Source organism: Argopecten irradians, chromosome 12 (assembly GCF_041381155.1).
Source record: "Argopecten irradians isolate NY chromosome 12, Ai_NY, whole genome shotgun sequence".
Classification (NCBI taxonomy): domain Eukaryota; kingdom Metazoa; phylum Mollusca; class Bivalvia; order Pectinida; family Pectinidae; genus Argopecten; species Argopecten irradians.
This window is the reverse complement of record NC_091145.1, coordinates 2,169,467-2,192,697: the sequence shown is the minus strand read 5'-3', so window position 1 is coordinate 2,192,697 and position 23,231 is coordinate 2,169,467. Positions and strand designations below refer to the sequence as shown.

Sequence of the window (23,231 nt, the reverse complement as noted above, 5' to 3'; positions counted from 1 at the left end):
CTCTACCCTCTCCCCATCATCCTCTACCCTCTCCCCCATCATCCTCTATCCTCTCCCATCAGTCCTCTACCCTCTCCCCATCATCCTCTATATAAAAAACACTCTCCCCATCATCCTCTATCCTCTCCCCATCATCCTCTACCCTCTCCCAACATCCTCTACTCCCTCTCCCCATCATCCTCTACCACTTCTCCCCATCATCCTCTACCCTCTCCCCATCATCCTCTACCCTACTCCCAACATCCTCTACCCTCTCCCCCATTCATCATCTCTCCCATCCCTCTACCCTCTCAACATCATCCTCTACCCTCTCCCCATCACTTCTACCCTCTCAACATCACAATCCATACCCTCTCCTCATCATCCTCTACCCTCTCCCCAATCATCCTCTACACCTCTCCCCATCATCCACTATCCTCTCTCCTTCATCATCTTCTACCCTCCCCATCATCCTCCTCTACCCTCTCCCCATCATCCTCTATCCTCTCCCCATCATCCTCTACCCCTCTCCCATCCTCTAACCTACCCAATACTCCCCATCATCCTCTAGCCCTCTCCCCACTCGGATCCTAAGAGGGGGGGGGGGGGCATGAAACCCTCTCCCCATCATCCTCCTAGGGAGGTGCCCTCCTCATCTCCGCCATCATCCTCTATCCAAAGGGGGGGGGGACACGTCTCCCCAATCATCCTTCTACTCCTCTCCCCTTCATCCTCAATACTCACCCCATCATCCTCTACCCACTCCCCATCATCCCTCTACCCTCTCCCCATCATCCTCATCTTATCCTCTCCCCATCATCCTCTACCCTCTCCCTATCTCCCTCTACCCCTCTCCCCATCATCTTCTACCCTCTCCCCATCATCTCCCTCTCCCCAACAGTCCTCTATACATCTCTCCCCATCATCCTCTACCCTCTCCCCATCATCCTCTACCCTCTCCCCATCATCCTCTACCCTCTCCCCATCATCCTCCATACCCTCTCCCCCATCATCCTCCTACCCCATCTCCTCTCTCCATCATCCTCTACCCTCTCCCATCATCCTCTACCCTCTCCCCATCATCCTCTACCCTCTCCCCATCATCCTCTACCCTCTCCCCATCATCCTCTATCCTCTCCCCATCATCCTCTACCCTCTCCCATCATCACTCTATCCCTCTCCCCATCATCCTCTACCCTCTCCCCATCATCCTCTACCCTCTCCCCATCATCCTCTATCCTCTCTCCCCTCTCCCATCATCTCTATCCTCTCCCATCATCCTCTACCCTCTCCCCATCATCCTCTACCCTCTCCCCATCATCCTCTACCCTCTCCACCATCATCCTCTTACCCCTCCCCATCATCCACTACCCTCTCCTCATCATCCTCTACCCTCTCCCCATCATCCTCTACCCTCTCTCCCCATCATCCTCTATCCTCTCTCCCATCATCCTCTATCTAACCCTCTCCCCATCATCCTCTACCCTCCTCCCCATCATCTTCTACCCTCTCCCCATCATCCTCTACCCTCTCCCCATCATCCTCTACCCTCTCCCCATCATCCTCTACCCTCTCCCAACATCCTCTATCCCTCTCCCCATCATCCTCTACCCTCTCCCTACATCATCCTCTATCCTCTATCCCCCATCATCCTCTTACCCTCTCCCCATCATCCTCTATCCTCTCCCCAACATCCTCTATCCCTCTCCCACATCCTCTACCCTCCCCTCATCATCCTCTAACCCTCTCCCCATCATCCTCTATCCTCTCCCCTTCATCCTCTCTACCCTCTCCCATCATCCTCTACCCTCTCCCTCCTCATCATCCTCTACCCTCTCCCCATCATCCACTACCCTCTCCTCATCATCCTCTAACCCTCTCCCCATCATCCTCTACCTCTCCCCATCATCTCCTCTACCCTCTCCCCATCATCCTCTATCCTCTCCCCATCATCCTCTCACCCTCTCCCCTTCATCCACTACCCTCTCCCCATCCATCCTCTATCCTCTCCCCATCATCCTCTAACCCTCTCCCCATCATCCTCTATCCACTCCCCATCATCCTCTACCCTCTCCCCATCATCCTCTATCCTCTCCCATCCTCTACTCCTCTACCCTCATCAATATCATCCCTACCATCTCCCCTTCATCCTCTACCCTCATCATCCTCTACCCTCTCCCCATCATCCTCTATCCTCTCCCCTTCATCCTCTAACCCTCTCCCCATCATCTTCTTATCCACTCCTCCATCATCCTCTACCTCTCCCCCTCCATCCTCTACCCTCTCCCCATCATCCTCTATCCTCTCCCCTTCATCCTCTACCCTCTCCCCTATCATCCTCTATCCTCTCCCTCTCCATATCATCCTCTACCCTCTCCCCATCATCCTCTATCCCTCTCCCCTTCATCCTCTACCCTCTCCCCATCACTCCCATCATCCTCTACCCTCTCATCCCTATCCTCTCCCATCATCCTCTACCCTCTCCCCATCATCCTCTACCCTCTCCCCATCATCCTCTAATCCTCTCCCCATCATCCTCTACCCTCTCCCCATCATCCTCTACCCTCTCCCCATCATCCTCTACCCACTCCCCATCATCCTCTACCCTCTCCCCTTCATCCTCTACCCTCTCCCCATCATCCTCTACCCTCTCCCACTTCATCACCTACTCCTCTCCCCATCATCCTCTACCCTCCCCATCATCCTCTAACCTCTCCTCATCATCCTCTACCCTCTCCCATCATCCTCTACCCTCTCCCCATCATCCTCTACCCTCTCCCCCCATCATCCTCTACCCTCTCCCCATCATCCTCTACCCTCTCCCCATCATCCTCTACCCTCTCCCCATCATCCCATCTACCCTCTCCCCATCATCCTCTACCCTCTCCCCATCATCCTCTCCTCTCCCATCATCCTCTACCCTCTCCCCATCATCCTCTATCCCTCTCCCCATCATCTTCTACCCTCTCCCCATCATCCTCTACCCTCTCCCCCATCATCCTCTATCCTCATCCTCCCCTCATCCTCTACCCTCTCCCCATCATCCTCTACCCTCTCCCCATCATCCTCTACCCTCTCCCCATCATCCTCTATCCCCTCTCCCCATCATCCTCTACCCTCTCCCCATCATCCTCTATCCTCTCCCCATCATCCTCTACCCTCTCCCCATCATCCTCTACCCTCTCCCCATCATCATCTACCCTCTCCCCATCATCCTCTACCCACTCCCCATCATCCTCTACCCTCTCCCCATCATCCTCTATCCTCTCCCCATCATCTCTACCCTCTCCCCATCATCCTCTACCCTCTCCCCATCATCCTCTACCCTCTCCCCATCATCCTCTACCCTCTCCCCATCATCCTCTACCCTCTCCCCATCATCCTCTACCTCTCCCCATCATCTCTCTACCCTCTCCCCATCATCCTCTACCCTCTCCCCATCATCCTCTACCCTCTCCCCATCATCCTCTACCTCTCCCCATCATCTCTACCCTCTCCCCATCATCCTCTACCCTCTCCCCATCATCCTCTACCCTCTCCCCATCATCCTCTACCCTCTCCCCCATCATCCTCTACCCTCTCCCCATCATCCTCTACCCTCTCCCCATCATCCTCTACCCCTCTCCCCATCATCCTCTACCCTCTCCCCATCATCCTCTACCCTCTCCCATCATCTCTACCCTCTCCCCATCATCCTCTACCCTCTCCCCATCATCCTCTACCCTCTCCCCATCATCCTCTACCCTCTCCCCATCATCCTCTATCCTCTCCCCATCATCCTCTACCCTCTCCCCATCATCCTCTACCCTCTCCCCCATCATCCTCTACCCTCTCCCCATCATCCTCTACCCTCTCCCCATCATCCTCTACCCTCTCCCCATCATCCTCTACCCTCTCCCCATCATCCTCTACCCTCTCCCCATCATCCTCTACCCTCTCCCCATCATCCTCTACCCTCTCCCCATCATCCTCTACCCTCTCCCCATCATCCTCTACCCTCTCCCCATCATCCTCTATCCTCTCCCCATCATCCTCTACCCTCTCCCCATCATCCTCTACCCTCTCCCCATCATCCTCTACCCTCTCCCCATCATCCTCTACCTCTCCCACTCCTCTACCCTCTCCCATCATCCTCTACCCTCTCCCCTCATCCTCTACCCTCTCCCCATCATCCTCTACCCTCTCCCCATCATCCTCTACCCTCTCCCCATCATCCTCTACCCTCTCCCCTTCATCCTCTACCCTCTCCATCATCCTCTATCTCCCTCATCCTCTACCCTCTCCCATCATCCTCTACCCTCTCCCCATCATCCTCTATCCTCTCCCCTCATCCTCTACCCTCTCCCCATCATCTTCTATCCACTCATCCCATCATCCTCTACCCTCTCCCCATCATCCTCTACCCTCTCCCCATCATCCTCTATCCTCTCCCCTCATCCTCTACCCTCTCCCCATCATCTCTATCCACTCCTCATCATCTCTACCCTCTCCCCTTCATCCTCTACCCTCTCCATCATCCTCTATCCTCTCCCCCTCATCCTCTATCCCTCTCCCCATCATCTCTATCCTCTCCCCATCATCCTCTACCCTCTCCCCATCATCCTCTACCCTCTCCCCATCATCCTCTACCCTCTCCCCATCATCCTCTACCCTCTCCCCATCATCCTCTACCCTCTCCCCATCATCCTCTACCCTCTCCCCATCATCCTCTATCCTCTCCCCATCATCCTCTACCCTCTCCCCATCATCCTCTACCCTCTCCCCTTCATCCTCTACCCTCTCCCCATCATCCTCTACCCTCTCCCCATCATCTCCTCTACCCTCTCCCCATCATCCTCTACCCTCTCCCTCATCCTCTACCTCTCCCCATCATCCTCTACCCTCTCCCCTTCATCCTCTACCCTCTCCCCATCATCCTCTACCCTCTCCCCATCATCCTCTACCCTCTCCCCATCATCCTCTACCCTCTCCCCATCATCCTTTATCCTCTCCCCCTCATCATCCTCTACCCTCTTCCCACTTCCCATCACCCTCCACCCCATCATCTTCTACCCTCTCTCCATCATCATCTAACCTTTCCTCATCATCCTCTACTCTCTTCCCTTCATCGTCTCCCCACATCCTCTACTCTCCCCATCATCCTCTACCTTCCCCATCATCCCTATCATCCCATATCCTCTACCTCTCCCCATCATCCTCTACCCTCTCCCCATCATCCTCTACCCTCTCCCCATCATCCTCTACCCTCTCCCCATCATCCTCTACCCTCTCCCCATCATCCTCTACCCTCTCCCCATCATCCTCTATCCTCTCCCCATCATCCTCTACCCTCTCCCCATCATCCTCTACCCTCTCCCCATCATCCTCTATCCTCACCCAATCATCCTCTACCCTCTCCCCATCATCATCTATCCTCTCTCCATCATCCTCTACCCTCTCCCCTTCATCGTCTACCCTCTCCCCATCATCCTCTACCCTCTCCCCATCATCCTCTACCCTCTCCCCATCATCCTCTACCCTCTCCCCTCTCCCCATCATCCTCTACCCTCTCCCCATCATCCTCTACCCTGTCCCCATCATCCTCTACCCTCTCATATGAAATGAACATCATAATTGAAGATACTTTTGAAATAATAATTACAACTACCTATGCTTCAGAGAATTTTAATGTCATGATTTATGCTGACAAGAAGCCCAATAGCCTTAACAGTCACCTGAGTTTGAATAGAGAATAAAACAAAAAAACATGTAAACACTATATATATTGGCCCATCAGGCTGTTGAAGTAAGTCATTATTTTTTTCAATTTTGCCTATTAATCAATCAAGAGTATTTGATTCCATCATATCTTTGACCTGGGGCCAGGCAGGACAAATTTGAATATATCAGACCCCATGTAGGGCAATGAAATTTACACTTTTTGTAGAGGGCCTTCAAACCTTTCAATTTAAGAAGATTATGTGGTTCAATCAAATCTCTGAAATCAGGAAAATTCTAACCCTTTTGGCCCTGCTCCTCTGGGCCCTGGGGGTCAGCCTGGATCAATATGGATATGATGTTAAAATATGCTATCTCAGATTCCCATGAAAATTGAGCAAATAATGCTCATAAACAAGTTTTCCCTATTTAAACTACTGTATAATAAATTTGACCCCTCCCCAGGGGAAAATCTCAGACCCCTGGACCATGAAATTCACAATTTTTGTAAATGGAATTGAAAACACAATTTTTTGTGGACATACGCCTCGTGACAGACCAACTAAGCACGATGGCGGACAAAAGGCATTGGTGATTAGAATCACTTAAAATTGAGACTTCATCTATGGTGACCTAAACATCCAAAGGAGGCCGATATTTTGTCGCGACGTCCTCAAATCCTGATATCACAGCTTTGTTTATGGATGTCATTTCTAGCCAATGATATATGTATGCTCCATGTTATAGAACACTTAATAAAGTGACAAATCCGACAGATTATATGACAAAATATGATGTGGATTTAACTTTCCTGTCATTAATCCTGACAAACAACTCATAAAGCTCAAGGATTAAAGTAGTTTAATCATTGGAACAGTTGATAACATTATATAGTTGTTGACTGAGGTTGAGGGCAACAGATGATTTGTTGGACCCGAAGACAAACTGTTGCCCGAGGCCGAAGGGTAACAGTTTGTGTGAGAGTTCAACAAATCATCTGTTGCCCGAAAACCCAGTTAATAACTGTTTTGTTTTACCCATTGTCTCAAAACAATGAGTCGATGTCACGAATTATATGTGTGACGTCACTCCGGTCCAACAGCATATTTTAACAGTCGATTTTAACAGTTCTTTGGACCGCTCGACGGAACAGTTCCTTTATTGACATTTTTGTCGATAGAGTTTGTATAGGGGTATAATATTAGCTAATGAGGTAAAATAATATAAACATCTCATCATGCTTTACCAAAGACAGCTGGTGAGGGAGGTGCTATCAAATTATACACGTTTCTTTATGGGTGGGTCAGTAAGGGTGAGGTACATTTAAACTAAACATATAGGTATGTACCTTATTCACCGGATAAAGCATGACAAAAATATTATATTTTCCAATCTATTGAGAATATTTTAAGAACACATTGACTAATTTTGTCATGAAAGTTGTGGTAAAGCTTAGTGGTGTTTTTTTTTCTTCTAATTGTTATAGGTGCATTCAGGTCATCACTCTATGGAAATTTGATTTTTTTTTTTTTTTTAGATCACAATTAATGAAGTCTCGAAATCGTATCATTCTTAAATTAACATATTTGCTTCAGTTGTGTATCTAAAATCTCAAAGTATTTATGAAAGACCATATTAGAAATAAAATTGTAAAATCTTATTAAACTGTCCATATTTTCTTAAATTCCCTTGCCCTTGCCTTTAATATTGTATTTTTTTTTTTTTTTTTTTGGAGAGCTTAAATAGATCACTTTCATCATTATCAAAGTGAAGGTTTTTCATTCTGGCTCCCCATATCACCCCTACCCCTACCTTCAAAAATAATAAAAAAAAAATGTTTTTATTAATCTTCATAATGTATCTTTACATTCTCTCCAGCTTAAGTGGTTATCATGGAAAAGGCCTTAGGTGTAGTAATTTTTACCTTGCTAAGTGTGACTTTAAAAGAAACTTAATAAACAAAATTACCGATAATTTTAGTGTGTATTTCATTTTTATGCTAAATCACCATTTAAAAAATCAAGTCCCTTAATCAAATCAGTTGATCATTTTTGGCGAATATCCCTCAAAGTGTTTGATGTATGGTGGATACAACATATTAAGACTTCATTAGCTAAACACAGGCAAATCTCAGATTAGAGTATGTTATTTAAACACCTTGTAGAGATTATTTAATCGGAGTAAAAAAAATGAACTTCAAAGAGAAACCCAACCACTTGAATGAGTCTGATGACATTTAAAGTTAGCAAAAATCTCAATGTTAAAGAAACAATCGCTTTAAATTTTACAATCAACAGTGAAATCTTATTATTGTCACTTAAAGCTAGATCTTACACAGCTCTGCATTGAACTTCATTGGAAACTTTTTACTAATGTTTTATAATTGAAAGAAAGCATCTGACAGAGATTTTGTAGCGAAGTGACATTTCCTATAAAACATCAATAGGTATTGGGAAATTTGATAGTGAATTGGCTCGAGGACGATTAACAATAAAGATACCACGCACCTTATCGGATTTGCTGTTCCATGAACTTCAATGATGCATAAAAGTCATAATTTGAAATTACTCTTGTTTGAAGGAATGCTTATATCACTAGAAATAGTTGGACGCTTGCATGATCATATAAAAACAGTTATCATAAAATATTTGTCAGACTTTTCTAAGTTTGATAATTTTCTACTTAACAGGCTATAAATGAAGGTAATGTGCCATTCGTGACAAGTCGAGGACCATACCCATATGGTAATATAACCTACCTTTCAGTGTATTAACGGCCCTGCCCCTTCAATATCGTCTCATCTATTCTTCCTCTAAATCCCTAGATTCCTGTTAACGGCAGTTTGAATCTCAAATTAGACAATGATGAATCTGTAAAAATCACCATTTCAAAGGTTTCCAGCACATCTTATTCGGTTTGATGTTTACGTAAAACTTCCTGGGAAAAGAGAAGAGAAAAATCGTAAAAATTTCATGGATACTCAGCCTAAAGGACAGAAGACATATATTTCCCCCTAAAAGATGCCGTTCAATTGTACAATCACCTGGACTTATCGCGAGACAGGTGGGTGGCTGAGAAAATAAAACTTGAGCGGCGATCATTTAGAACAATATATGGAGAACTGGACAATAACACAATATGCAGATACAGATTTTACCATCCAGACGGACAAAAACTTTGGAGCATTTCTGTTGTATAATACATTGGATAAATTTGTCCTCAATCTTTTCAGGTACATATGTAATAAGGTGTTGATCGCCCAGGACAGGTACCACCCAGACTCAAAGTTACCTCCCAAGGTCATAGAACCAATTTTGAAGAGACCAAACCACAATGCATTAAGTCTAACGTAAAGTTAAAAAATAAAACAATGGAAGTAAAAGTCTATTTTTAATGCCATAGAATAAAATCCAAGGGTAAAATTCCTGAAGTCAGAAAAGTTTCCTTAAGTCAAAGAAACAACCAAAGGTCAAACAAGTGTTAAAGGTCAAAGAGCCAAATCAAGGTTAGAATGTCTCCACAGTCATATCAATTTCTTTAACGCCAAGGTCAAATAATCTATGTCCCAGAACTGACTCTAATGTTAGATGACTTGTGATGTCACAAACTTTTCTTTAATATCTTACAAGATTATACATGTATTAGCATTTATAAGGTCATATGTTAAAAACTTAAAAGGTCTTTTAATTGTGATTTCATAAATGAGCAGTTAATGTCAAGGTCACAGAGCCAAACCAACTTCAATATCACAAATACAAAGTCACACGATTTTAGCTATAAAACCATTTCTATACCTAAAGGCCAAATATCACCAGTTACAAGTGTATATATACAGTAACTTATGTATAAATTACCTACAGGAAAATGTAAAGATCATAATTACATTGAATGCTTTATACGAGATGCTCAAATCTCAAAGTTAACTACTTTTGGTACAAAAGGATGAAATACAGAAGAGTAACAAAACTCTATCTAAAATATTTGCTTCTTTTTTTTGAAAAAATTTAAAGGTACCAAAAGGATGAAATATAGAAGAATTACAAAACTTGATATAAAATGTTTGCTTTTTTGCATGATTAAAAGAGGTCCTTAGGAGGGCACAAACTTTTTTGGCTAGATGAATTATTATGGTAAATTAAAATATATAAATGAGGATTAAAGTTCTGTATTGGTGATAGAAGCATGAAAATATTCAATATAAAAAAGATAACCATCTAATACAAAATGTATAGGTAAAAAAAAACAAAATCTTAAAATTTCTTTTGCCATAGAATTACAATGGCGTAAGAAATCTTACGACGAATCATTTATCACATATTGTTCAGACAGACCGATTACGTTGAGAATGACGCGAATGTTTGGGAGTATAAAGTCTTCCGGAGCTCAAGGTGTACTGTTCTCACAAGCTGGTATAATTCTGACCAATTGAAAACATTTAGGTCCAAAGTGTGGAATCAGATTTTAATCTTAAGGCATATACCAATAAAATCCGACAAGATTAAGGTATTTCATAACTGCATAATCGACTTATTCAAATATTCTGTTCTAAAACAGTAAATAAATGATTGCTTCCTTAAAAAGATAGCTTGAAGATTTAGTGAAATCACATTTACCTCCCTTTACGTGATAATATCACAGTTTTGATAATCCCTTGTGATTAACTACACCAGATTTACTGGCAAAATTGTCTAGCCTTGTAGGTTTCCGCTATAAGTAAGGATACAGATTTATTTCGGATGGCCGGCCCTTTAAATCAGAAAAGCTCTGAGCAAACATCTGACAGGCTATGATCGCTGTAACGCTAATCTTTCACATGGAAGTGTTCACGAAAGTATGTGAATGAAATTGCAACGTCTAAATAGTGGCTACATCCACACAACATTGAAGTGGTCTGTGAAAATCTTCAAGTGACGTCTGCAGTGTGATATAATGGGCTTAAAATTCCTCCCTACGATAACATGGTTTATCACTTCTACTTGTGATGGCTAGACCGTTTGATTGGTCGTATAGTGAAACCGGACCTCTTTGAAGACACATTTGTTATCCAAGAGGACACATTTGTCATCTAAACTAGCAAATCCAAACCAAACACACAGCTGATATTAGTTAAAAAAAAAAAAGGATATTAACTCTTCTCAAATTTAATGGTGATTACCTATAAAAATTTCATCTCACAAATGAGGAAGTCGTGAAATTTATAAAATTATTCATATTTAAATCCTTTGTCAGCAAATTTACCTTAAACTAAATATTTGTCAGTATTCATAATTCAAAGTTTGGAATTGTTGGTGGTTTAAATCTATATTCATTGTCTGTAATGGTGTAACAGAAGAGAAGAAAATTAAGCAACCAGACAGGGGCTCGAACCCAGGACCTTTGAACACTAGCTAGATGCTCTAGATACTAATTGAGCTACCTATAGTCACTGATGATCGAACCAGACAAATCCCGCTACATTCCTTCCTCCTTTTCAATGTCTTCACTCTTTCAGACATACAAGACCTGTATACCACTGTGAGTATTAAGGCGTGCACTGATCCTTCAATAAGATAGGAGAAAATGTATCAGCCACAACAGGGCTTGAACTCAGGACCTTCAAACACCAGCCTCAGGTTCTACTGATTGAGGTACCTGGCCACAACAGGGCTTGAACTCAGGACCTTCAAACACCAGCCTCAGGTTCTACTGATTGAGGTACCTGGCCACAACAGGGCTTGAACTCAGGACCTTCAAACACCAGCCTCAGGTTCTACTGATTGAGGTACCTGGCCACAACAGGGCTTGAACTCAGGACCTTCAAACACCAGCCTCAGGTTCTACTGATTGAGGTACCTGGCCACAACAGGGCTTGAACTCAGGACCTTCAAACACCAGCCTCAGGTTCTACTGATTGAGGTACCTGGCCACAACAGGGCTTGAACTCAGGACCTTCAAACACCAGCCTCAGGTTCTACTGATTGAGGTACCTGGCCACAACAGGGCTTGAACTCAGGACCTTCAAACACCAGCCTCAGGTTCTACTGATTGAGGTACCTGGCCACAACAGGGCTTGAACTCAGGACCTTCAAACACCAGCCTCAGGTTCTACTGATTGAGGTCCCTGGCCACAACAGGGCTTGAACTCAGGACCTTCAAACACCAGCCTCAGGCTCTACTGATTGAGGTTCCTGGTCACTGATGATCGACCCAGTACAATCTCACTACAATAGTATCGTATTCGACCCAATAAGCGCCCAGGGCGTATACAAATTGAAAAGAATGAAAAGGTGCTAATAGGACGAAATTGTATTGGGAATCTATACATTTTTGTGTAGTTTTGGTCTTTATTTATGCCTGGGCAATTGAAATATAGGCCTCGAAAACAGGGAGGGGTGCTTTAAGGGACATGGGCGCTTATCAGGTCGAATACGGTATTTACATGACATTGACTATATTTAGCCCTTACCCAACATTCCCTGGACATAAGTCAGATGACATCAGTAATTTCCTTACTCAATAATTTCAGGGGCCTGTACCTTTTCAATTGGGAAAATTTACATAGTGTTTTTCTTGAAATATGTATATTTTAAAGAGTTTTTCTTTATTTGGGAAAATATTTACATAAAATTGGGAAAATACAGCAAAATTTCTCTAAGGAAAGGGACCTTCATTCAACCCCAAATGTACCTAAAAAAATCACTGGACATGTATGCATATGATATGTTTCAATATTTATCCCTTTCAATTTTACCTCTTATTGATTCTATCTAGACCATTAGGGGTCAATCTAGTGGTTACCATTGACCTTTCCCCAGAGATCATTTAGTGACTAAATACCATCTATCTAGAGTACATGTGCTGCCTTGATTCTCCCATAATTGGCAAGTGACAGACAGATTTTTGAATTTTAAGGTAATATGATCACTTTGCACCTGCATGCCCCTTTGGTCGATCAGGGATCAATCAGATAGAATATTAGCTATATACTTTTTGCCATCCCATTGTGAAAACTATTTTCACCATTTGCAATGGCAATATCTAATAATAATGAAAAATGTTTTTTTGGTTTTAAGTCTCCATATAACAATAAGGTCACTTTCTGGCTAAATTTGCACTATGGAAATTTTCCCTTTTAGCTTAGTCTTTATAGCAGTGGTCCCGTTAATTGGGGTCACGGGTTCGATCCAGTCTGGTGGTATATATTATTCTCTCTCCCTACTACTTAACGGTACCTACCTATTGATTGTCATTAACTTCATACCATTGAAATAGAACCTCTTTGATATTAGTTCCATGCATATTTTACATATGAAAAGTTTATGATGCTACCATAAAAAAATTATGTATGTTTAGAATTACATTGGCAAAAAAATAGGGTTGGAAGGTCAGGATTTTTTTTTAAGTGTCTTTCACTTTAAATTAAAGGCCGAAAATTTAGGGTCTGAGATCGAAATCCCTACTTTTAAATTTTCAAAAGTGAAAAAAAAATTTAGGGTCTGGGTTAAAAACATTAGGGTCAGTCGGGTTTTTTTGGCCCGAAACAAGAAGATTTTTGGCCTAAGATTCATTAAGAAACAAAGTTGTACACAAAGAAAGACAACTCTTGTTAAGATTCCTCAAAAAAGTAGTCTTATAGTAATACAAGATTTACCTCCCTTCTTGCCACACTTTCTACCTATAAAACTGCGTGTATTCCACAAAAGGCAAAATGATTGGAAAGTCCGACCAGTTATTTTAAGCAACTATTGGATCGAATAAGTCACCAAATTCCAACCGATGATGGACTATACATTATACATGTAGTTGATTACACAACATAAACGCAACCAAGGCCTATCGTAGTATTGAGTTGATAATATAACGTCAGTCTTTTATAAATAGGGTCTTCTCAGAAAAAATGGGGACCCTTTATGTAATCGGAAAAATTAGAGTACTTTTCATTTTCCATGCTTAAAAAAACGATATGGGAATGATGTAAACGCAAACTCTGAATGGTATATATTTATTTTAATTAATTATCATAACTAAAGATGCTCCACCGCCGACAGACCAAAAATGATATTCATCATTTGAACAATAATTGGTGTTTAATCGTGTATATAATAGTCTAATTAACATAAAGAATAATATAAAATAATTTATTTTGCCTTTGGTGCATGCGCATTCAGTAGTTCATTTCATATAGGATATAGTGCCACAGAATTTTTTCGGGATGCAATTAATTATTTTTCATATTTTTAACTTGAAGTAAAATTAGAAGCTGAAACTTTTCAATGGTGGTAATGGTGTAAAGTAAGTAACTTTTGTAACTGAAGAAAAATACTAAATCGTCTGCTCTTGTTTTTAATAGTGAAAAAATACCATTTGTCAGCGGTGGAGCAACTTTAAGAAAGAAATATGTAAAACCTTTTCATTCGCGTAAACCATCTATGTACAAGTTGATACAATTATTATGTTGCGAAAATATAAGTGATCTACGTAAATTAGTAAAATTTATATTTGAGGCCATGAAAATACGATCCTGTGTCCAATAATTACTTAACCTGTAAGTTATGTAGCCTTTATATAATACACATTTTGATTTCAATGTATAGTACAATTGTAACTTGTCTGTGATAATGTACTAATTAATATGTGATTGTATATATATGTATATATGTGTGTATTTTGCACAATTCCAATAAGTTGTAAACTTCAGGAAAATAAAAGAATTGAGAATTGAGAAAATATGTATTACCTGGTAAGGTAACAATTGACAATAAGCATATGGTAATCTTCAGTAGAGTTTTTTTTTTTTTGTTACCATTGTTTGTGAGAAATCTGGAATATCATGGACTAATTTGTAACATAATCATAAATAGTATTTAAGAAAAAAAAGCATCTGTACATCATTTATCAGATTCTTCAGGTTATTGTTTTGGTAGTCTTCAAAAATTAGTATAACTATTGAGAGTGAAGTAAATCCTATATACAACAGGTGTGTGTTTATAACTATCACAATAAAATCTTTTTGTATGGATTAAGAAGGCAAATGGACTGAACATAGTAACTCTTACACACGTCAGCCATAAATATCAAAGCTTACCAACAGCTTTCAATGGGTACTGTTCATATTGGTCACTAACTTGCTGACGCAACATGTAGCATGGTGGCATGGTTAAATATTTTTGATGCTCACCAATCAATCGTTCTAGATCTGTACATGCATACCTGTTGTATTTCCCGAGGAAATTCCTCAATATTCTGACCAACACAGCCCAGACAGAATCGCTTTGAGTAAAATAAGCTGCAATTCTGAAAACAAAATCAAAATATGCAGGCGATGCTGTTACAATATGATGTCCAATGTTCAGACTTTCTACTACTAACCTAACTTCTATCTTTTAGTCACAAGGTTGAGCTAGCCGTTAACGGAAACTGAACTTAAATGTAGATCTTTGGTTTTTCTCCAGGTACTCTGGGGTTTATCATGCTCTTAAATATCTGGCACATCCTCAAATGACTCTTGACCAAAGAGAAACTAAAACAAGAGTACAGTCACTTAGCTCCTAAACACCTGAGTGCTGACCTACAATCCGCTGACCATAACTTGGTCGTACTGTCGATTGTTTTCTTAAGTACTTTTTATCAAGAAATCATGATTTATTAATGTTTCTGCATGTATTATCACTGACAAAAATTAGGGCCGCAGTGGCTGAGTAGTAAGTATTACGATATCAACCTCTGGGTTGGCAGATAGAATCTCATGTAAAACAGTTGCCATGCACTGACCATAGGCGAGTCGTTTTTCTCATGGGTTCTTCCGGCTTTCCTCCACCACATACTTTTATACCTGGCACATCCTTAAATGACCCATGCTGTTAATAAGACAATAATCAGGGCTTTTTTCCAGCATGATTTGGGGCCGAAACGGCCCTATTCCCCATGCAAAACCTCTGAATTTATAATTCCCAATTCAAGCCATAAATTTCCCAAAATCAAAGTTTCTTGAAAAACATATATCCAAAAATAGTTATATTGCATGAATTTAGTTGGTAAGGCTTTAAATATTTGTGAATTGGCTTCAGAAAAGTACATAAACTAAAATGGAAATAAAAAATCTTATTTGTTATGCTTTTCGCCTATTTTGTATTTTTCCATAATCTTGGTTTTGTCCCACATTTTCCCAAAGCAGTGAGAAAAAGCTCTGAAAATATAATCAAACCAAATCGTTGACAACTACATATGTAGAATAAAAAACAAAAACTGTTTCATGATACTTACCGGAGAACAACAGACTGACAGCTTACAATGGTGACAATGAGAGCCAAGAGTGATCATTCCACCCTCAGAAGAAAATGGGTCTTTCTTTACATAGGCCTCCTCAAGTAATCTTCAAAATATAAACAAATAACTAAAATAGTCAGATGTAGATATACACTAGTTACAATAGTTTGGGAACCAGACAGAACAATTAATCTTTTGTTAACTAATTAATCTGGTGTAGGGCCAGAGTGCAGGCTATATGAAAACGTGGAGACGACCTGGCCCGATACTCAATGGTGTCAGCAAATTTCACATTTTCATACAGCAGTGTGCTCTGGCCCTACATGAGGCATCTATGTCATAGAATTAAGGTGATCCCGTACCCATTCAAACTCGTACCCAAACAAACTCGTACCCACATTTGGCGAACCCGTACCCAAGTTTGGCAAACCTGTACCCACGGAATTTGGCAAACATGTACCCATCATAAAAGTTAAACTTCATATATTTATTTGTGATTTATTTAAAACATAATATATTGTGTTCAATCAGATGTCAACTCAACTGTGTTGTACTCAATCTGATTAAAATACAGATCCATATTATCAGTATGTTGGATAAGAGGATCTGAGAAAATCCCATTAGGGGTCATGTCCAGGTGACCTTTGGAAATGGCCAATCAAATTGCTGCTGGCAAAATTTTGACAGTGAATTTCAGGGGACGAAATAGTTTGAAAATCTGTCAGAATTATTTCCGTGTACATAGTCATCTCGCCCAAAGAGCACAACAAAGCTAATCGTATATATGTGTTGGGGCGAAATGGTGTTGTCACTTGATATAGCAACATGCAGAATATGCATTTGATCTTAATTATGGTATAAAGGTCATCCGAACATGACCCTTAACAGGATATTGTCAGATCCTTTATTGAACGGAGTGGTTATAAGGATCTATATTTCACTCAGATTGTGTTACTAACAAATGAAAAACGAAATATATATATTAAATTAACATATCATCCTCTCAAGGTGACATTTCCACAGTACCTCACAAGTTGAAATATGCATGCGCCAGTAAATTTCAAATATGTTTTAATTTATACACATGAATGCAACTTTGAGGGGAAAGAGAGAAAATAACGATGTATAAACAGCGCTGTTAAACAAAAATTTATTCTATACATCAGTTATATTTGATTATAAATATGGTTTATTTGTGATATAACAAAAATTAACGTGTGACTGTGTTTTCTCGACAAAAACCCACGTTATTTATACTGCAGCAACAATTTGACGCAATACGTTTTTTTCTCAATCTTTATTGTTTCTCTATTGAATTTCTGTTTTTCGTTCATTCAAGGATTTATAAGGCACTGGTTTTTATTTGACTTCCTCCTTTGATTAAAAACGACAATCTATTTGCTTCATTGGATTATATTTTACAAGACAGTCAAGCAAAAAGGAAATCAGCATTCAAAATGATTGAACATTTGCCGTGTTAAGTCACAACAGGCACAGAAGAAGATTTTGAATTATACTTAACTTTTACACAAAATTATTACAGATGTTATACCTTGTAAAATATATCAAAGTGCATGTGTATGTAAATATAGCATTACTGATTAATGTATTGTAGTGTATTTGTAATTTTGAAAAGTATATCGCATGTTACCAGATATTTTCTGATTTTTACCAGGTATTGGAATATATCAACGTTGACTAAAATATGCATGATTTCGGCCAGTGATATATTTATGAGAATGATTAAATCGATAAAATTGTCATGTAACAAACCCATCTTTATTTTATCAGGATTCGAGGAGAGATTGGCAGAAGAGGGACAATACAAGAGCACTTTCACATGTTGTTAGAGGTGTGTATATTTGAAAACAATCTATTAGGTCAAAATTATACAAAAGGCAGCAATCTGTAAATATATATATGTACGTAATTAGTGCCCCCCTCCCCCCTATAAGCGCCACTCCCTTTTCTGAAAAACAGTTGAAGTTGTAACAATGCCCCCATACTACTTGTGATTTGTATTCCATTTTGCATGATCTTGCAAGTCTTTTACATGTGAATCAAGACATAAGAATGCGTCTCAAAGGAATAAAAGGCACATATGGATGCTTACTGAGACAGATTAACTTGTTTTTGAGCCATCAGTATCCTGTTACATGTACCTATTGTATAATGATGTCCCTTGATTGAATTTTAGGACACTGCTCCATGATTGGTAAATAAACTGACCATGTCACCAACTGCAAACTGTGATAAGGAACACTATGTCTGTGCTTTCAAAAGAAGTTGAACTGTTGTTCCTGTCTGCATATGTTGAGAACTGAATCTGCAGCTTTCAGGGGACATAACTCAAGCCTTGTTCACTGCAGCTAATTATGGAAATATGTTTACAGAAACTATTAAGAGATGTCTTAGTTGATTGAGTGTTGCTGGTAATCATTCAACATTCAGTGTTGAAAGATTGATTTCTTCATGGATATTAGAAACAAAACATTATGATTAAATGTTGGATTTTTAGTCTGTAATCTATGATATGTATAGATAATACATTTAATATCAATGTGATAGTTTTAATGCTAATCTTTCCTTTGTCAGAACTTTTTCTGAATTTATTGTAAAAGTTTCATTATGTCATATTTGTGATTATGTCAATTTCAACTTCTCAATGAGCAGAACATCTATCTTATATATATATTAATTATGCATGCTCAAGTTCTGTTCTTTCTTTCATTTTTGAATAAATCAAATATTACAGGAATTGATGTTGTTAATCATCATTTAAGGATACAAACTTTTAATAAATTTTAAAAGATGATTTTTTATAAAAGATAATCTATAAAATGATGTTGCATCAGAGACTGGATACCAATTTGCTATTGTGCTTTGTCTGTTGTCATCATAGAGTGCCATTACATGTTTTTTTCTGATCTTGGAATGGAATTCAATTCAAACTTACATACATGTATGGGAAATAATTCATAAACAATATTTGTTATTTACTTGCTTCTATTAGATTTTTATGTGGAATTCTTATGGTTTTTAAGTTTGATTTTATTTAATTTCCTTTAAGCAGCCAGGGGCATTAAGGTATGTACCAGGTTTAGGAAATGGAGGGAAGACATAGTACATTGATAAAAATCACTGACCTCCAAACAGGTATCTTGGAAGTCATGTGACCAAAGACCTCAGCCCTGTTATCAGTGGTTGTTTTACATATATATAAAATTTACATTCATATATCCCCTTGATGCTAATAATTTAATATAAAAATTGAGATCTTTGACTAAAATAACTTAGAAACCACAAAATTTGAGCATTCCTATGTATGAAAATGCAATTGTATTGCTATGAAGTATTCAGTTATGTGAAGGGGGAATATTTGAAAGTGGTTGCTAGGGTACACAACCTTTCATAGAGTACTTTTCATCACAAAATTGTTTTAGTTATGAAAATTTATGAATGTCTCAAAGAAAAACTTTTGTCTTAATGCTATAAATATCAAATAACTTTGAATAGAATGCAAAATTGAATCCAGGTAAGACTCTTGTATAGAATACTGCTTGGTTGCTATGCAACGGTTGGTTACTAATAAAAGTTAACCAAAATATAGTTTTTCATTGAAAAACAAATATTTTATCATCTTTACATGCATAACATGTCTTTATCAGAAAAAATATACATTAGGTTACATTCAAATGTACACAACAACCCTATTTATACATTTTAGAAAAATGTTGCTAAGGAAAACGGTTGCTATGGATTTAACATCCAATAACTTTTTTCTTTGGACAATGACATGCCATTTTCTCCTCATCATTTTTTTTCTTTTATGGACAATGACATTGCCATTTTCTCATGCATTTTTATTAAGATATGGAAGCCTCTGCAAAATCATCTTGGAAAAAAGTTAATTATTCCTTCATATATTTTTATCATGTTAAAATGGACAACTCATTTTGCTATATATCAGTACTGAAAAATGAGGGAAACGTTGCCATGGAGACACTTTTTAAATCGACGCTAGGAAACAATAAATACATTGATTTATGTTTTATGTTTATTAATAGTCACAAGACATCCATACAAATACATTAAAGTAAGAACAAATGAAAAAATCTTATATTTCCATATAATTTTATTGCATTACATTTACCAAGTACATGTCCAGTTGTGCTATATTTCTGCGCAAAGGTTTGGTTAAGTCGTTGTCAAGGTAACACTTTTCAAACGAGGCTAGCCAAAAAACTAGCACAATGACACACACTTTTTTGTCCATTTTTTGACACAGCATGACCATACAATTAAAAATATCTATAAATGAAAAAAAGTTAATTACTTTCAAACGGTCGAGCCAGCTACCTTAATACCTGTAATTAAATTAAAAAAACTAACGAAACTTGATGGGTACGGGTTAGCCAGTCGCCAAATATTTTGGGTACGAGTTGGAATGGGTACAAGTTAACTATACCCCATGTCATATTTGTTTAAATATAAGTCCCAGTGTAAGGCTAGAGTATCTTGAGAAACGGAAATGATATCACTTTCTTTTCCAAAGTCAGTCAGAAGATGATATCGAACTTTTCCGCTACAACAGTAGCTAAAAGTTTTAATACAGGTATTTTGTTATGTTACTAGTATTTTGAAATAAATATACAAGAGCAAATTAAAGTTATTCATATACTAATTGATGATCAAAAAAGCACCATGAACCTCGGGACGGGCCGGCTGAGTCGGGCTGACCATGAAGTTGGCCTAACGTTACAAGTATGATCCTAAAGCATCCGTCAAAACTGGAGACCCGGTTGAAAAAACAAAATTTGTACAATTATGAATTATCGTAGCATATATCGAAAATGACAGCCCGATTAAACATTTTGTATACTTACAAAATAGATTTCACAAACGGAGGCTTTGTTCCAAAGTAATGATAACTTGATGAAAAATCACAGTTTTTACAAATGAAAGTCTTCACTTTCTCGTCACCATCATCAGCCGCCATTGCATTTTCAAGCTTCACAGTGACAATGATTTGAATAAGGACGCTTGTTTTTATTTGGCCAAACCGATTTGTCCACACTAGATCGAGTGTTACTATTTGTGACAAGATAAATTTAAGATATGTTTAAATACAGCGTATAAGGATCACATAGGAAGATCATTTTTAGGAAATCAAATATATATATATATATGTTATTGTTCAGTTGCCATATAATTAAGTTATTGCAACCAATATTATACACTGATAAAAGACAAAAATAAAATATGTCTGTTTAGGGTTACCAGGGGCGGATTTAGGTTTTGAGGTTAGAGGGGGCTAAAAATCTAATGGATGCTAACAATGGCGAATGCTCAGACCTTCCTGAAGATGATATGGAACCTGTGTACGAAAATCTTGACTGCAATATCTCAGCCCAAGAAATAATCAGTGCTATTAATAATTTGAAGTTACATAAAAGTTGTAGCGAAGACTTAATAATGAATGAAATATTCATTCATGGAAAAGATATATTATTACCATATTTGGAAAGATTGTTCAATTCTATTTTTAGATCTGGGTTTTTCCCCCGAGTCCTGGTCACAATCTTGCATAGTTCCGATTTTCAAGAAAGGATGTGTTAACGAGACAAACAATTATCGAGGTATATCTATTGTAAGTTGTTTCGGTAAATTATTTACTACTATTTTGAATAATAGAATTATGAAATGGGAGAAAGAAAATAGTATTTTAACAGATGCACAATTTGGATTCAGAAGGGGGTCTTCAACTTTAGACGCCATATTCGTATTACAAACTTTAATTAATTATAATAAGAAACTAAAAAATAAGGAAAGACTTTATTGTTGTTTTATAGATTTTCGAAAAGCATTCGATTTTATTGATAGAGGAAAGTTATGGAGTAAACTGATTAATTATGGAATTAGGGGAAAGTTTTTAAAAATCATATTTTCATTATACGAAAATGTTAAAGCCTGTGTAAAACTCGATGGCCATTTGAGTCAATGCTTCCCGAACAGAACCGGACTCTTACAAGGGGAAATATTGTCACCTGTACTTTACTCAATGTATGTTAATGATTTTGAAATGAGTTTTATTAATGATAATTGTCCTAATATTGAACTACAAATGCTTAATTTGTTCCTATTAATGTATGCTGACGACACGGTCCTATTTGCCAATAGTCCAGAAGGTTTGCAATGCATGTTAAATTCATTATTAGATTATTCTAGACGCTGGAACCTGGAGGTTAATGTCGAAAAAACGAAAATTATTGTTTTTAGAAACGGTGGTCACTTACGAAGTAATGAATCATGGAAATATGACAACATGAATGTAGAAATTGTTGACACGTTCAAATACTTAGGTATGCTTTTTAATTACAACGGCAAATTTACAAAAACACAGAAACATCTTGCAGAACAAGGTAAAAACTAAAAAGGCATTATTTGCATTAGCATCTTCCTTTAAAAATCATTGTTTGAATGTTGAAACATATTGTTCAGTTTTTGATTCACATGTAAGTAGTATTCTATGTTATGCAGCCGAAATTTGGGGACTACACAAAGCACCAGATATAGAAAGGGTACACTTGAATTTTTGTAAGAGAATTCTAAAAGTTAGAAAATCTACAAGTAATGATTTAGTATATTGTGAACTAGGTCGCTTACCAATGTATGTAGTTAGAAAACTAAGAGTGTTTAGATATTGGTTAAAGCTCAGAAATACGGATAACTTGATTGTGAAAACTTGTTTCGATGATCGCGTGAACGAAAATGACGAGTGGATAAGTAATATTAAGAATGAATTAGCATTATTAGGACTCGGTTATATGGTTGACACTTACATTCCTGACAACGTTGCTTTTCAAATAATAAAACAGAGACTAGTTGATAGCACTAAGCAAAACATCTTAGCAAAAATATCTGCCTCACCAAAAGGTTCATTATACCAACACTTGATAAACAATCATTGTGTCCAATTTTATCTACGTAAATCTATTGAGGTCAAATACAAACATGTAATAACCAAATTTAGATTATCATGTCACAACTTAAATATTGAGGTTGGTAGACACCATAACATTTTACGTAGAAATAGAATATGTATTAAGTGTAACCTAAGAGATGTAGAAGACGAATTTCATTTTATTCTGATGTGTCCTTTTTATAATGATTTAAGGTTGAAATACATCAAAAAATACTATTATAAAAGACCATCTGTTTTCAAATTAATACAGCTCCTAAGTATTAATAATGTAAGAGAATTATCCAATCTAGGTAAATATCTATATTTAGCATGCAAAAGGAGGAAT

General features: G+C 38.7%; 1 protein-coding gene across 2 annotated transcripts in view; it reads right to left on the bottom strand.

Moving 5' to 3' along the window:
* LOC138304794 (cysteine-rich DPF motif domain-containing protein 1-like) overlaps positions 1-20,958 on the bottom strand; it is a 63,877-nt gene extending 42,919 nt beyond the window's left edge. The window contains exons 1-4 of one of the 2 annotated variants that reach the window (XR_011205637.1): positions 20,808-20,957; positions 15,919-16,027; positions 14,866-14,949; positions 8,435-8,613 (exon numbers count right to left, since the gene is read on the bottom strand). Coding sequence is in view for 1 of the 2 variants with exons in the window: in XM_069245070.1 (XP_069101171.1) it covers positions 14,866-14,949; positions 15,919-16,027; positions 20,808-20,920 (306 nt within the window). In the remaining variant the exon portion in view is untranslated. Of the gene's footprint in view, positions 1-8,434; positions 8,614-14,865; positions 14,950-15,918; positions 16,028-20,807 lie in introns of both variants that reach the window. The other variant, XM_069245070.1, reaches the window with a different exon arrangement.
* Between the last annotated feature and the right edge of the window lie 2,273 nt (positions 20,959-23,231).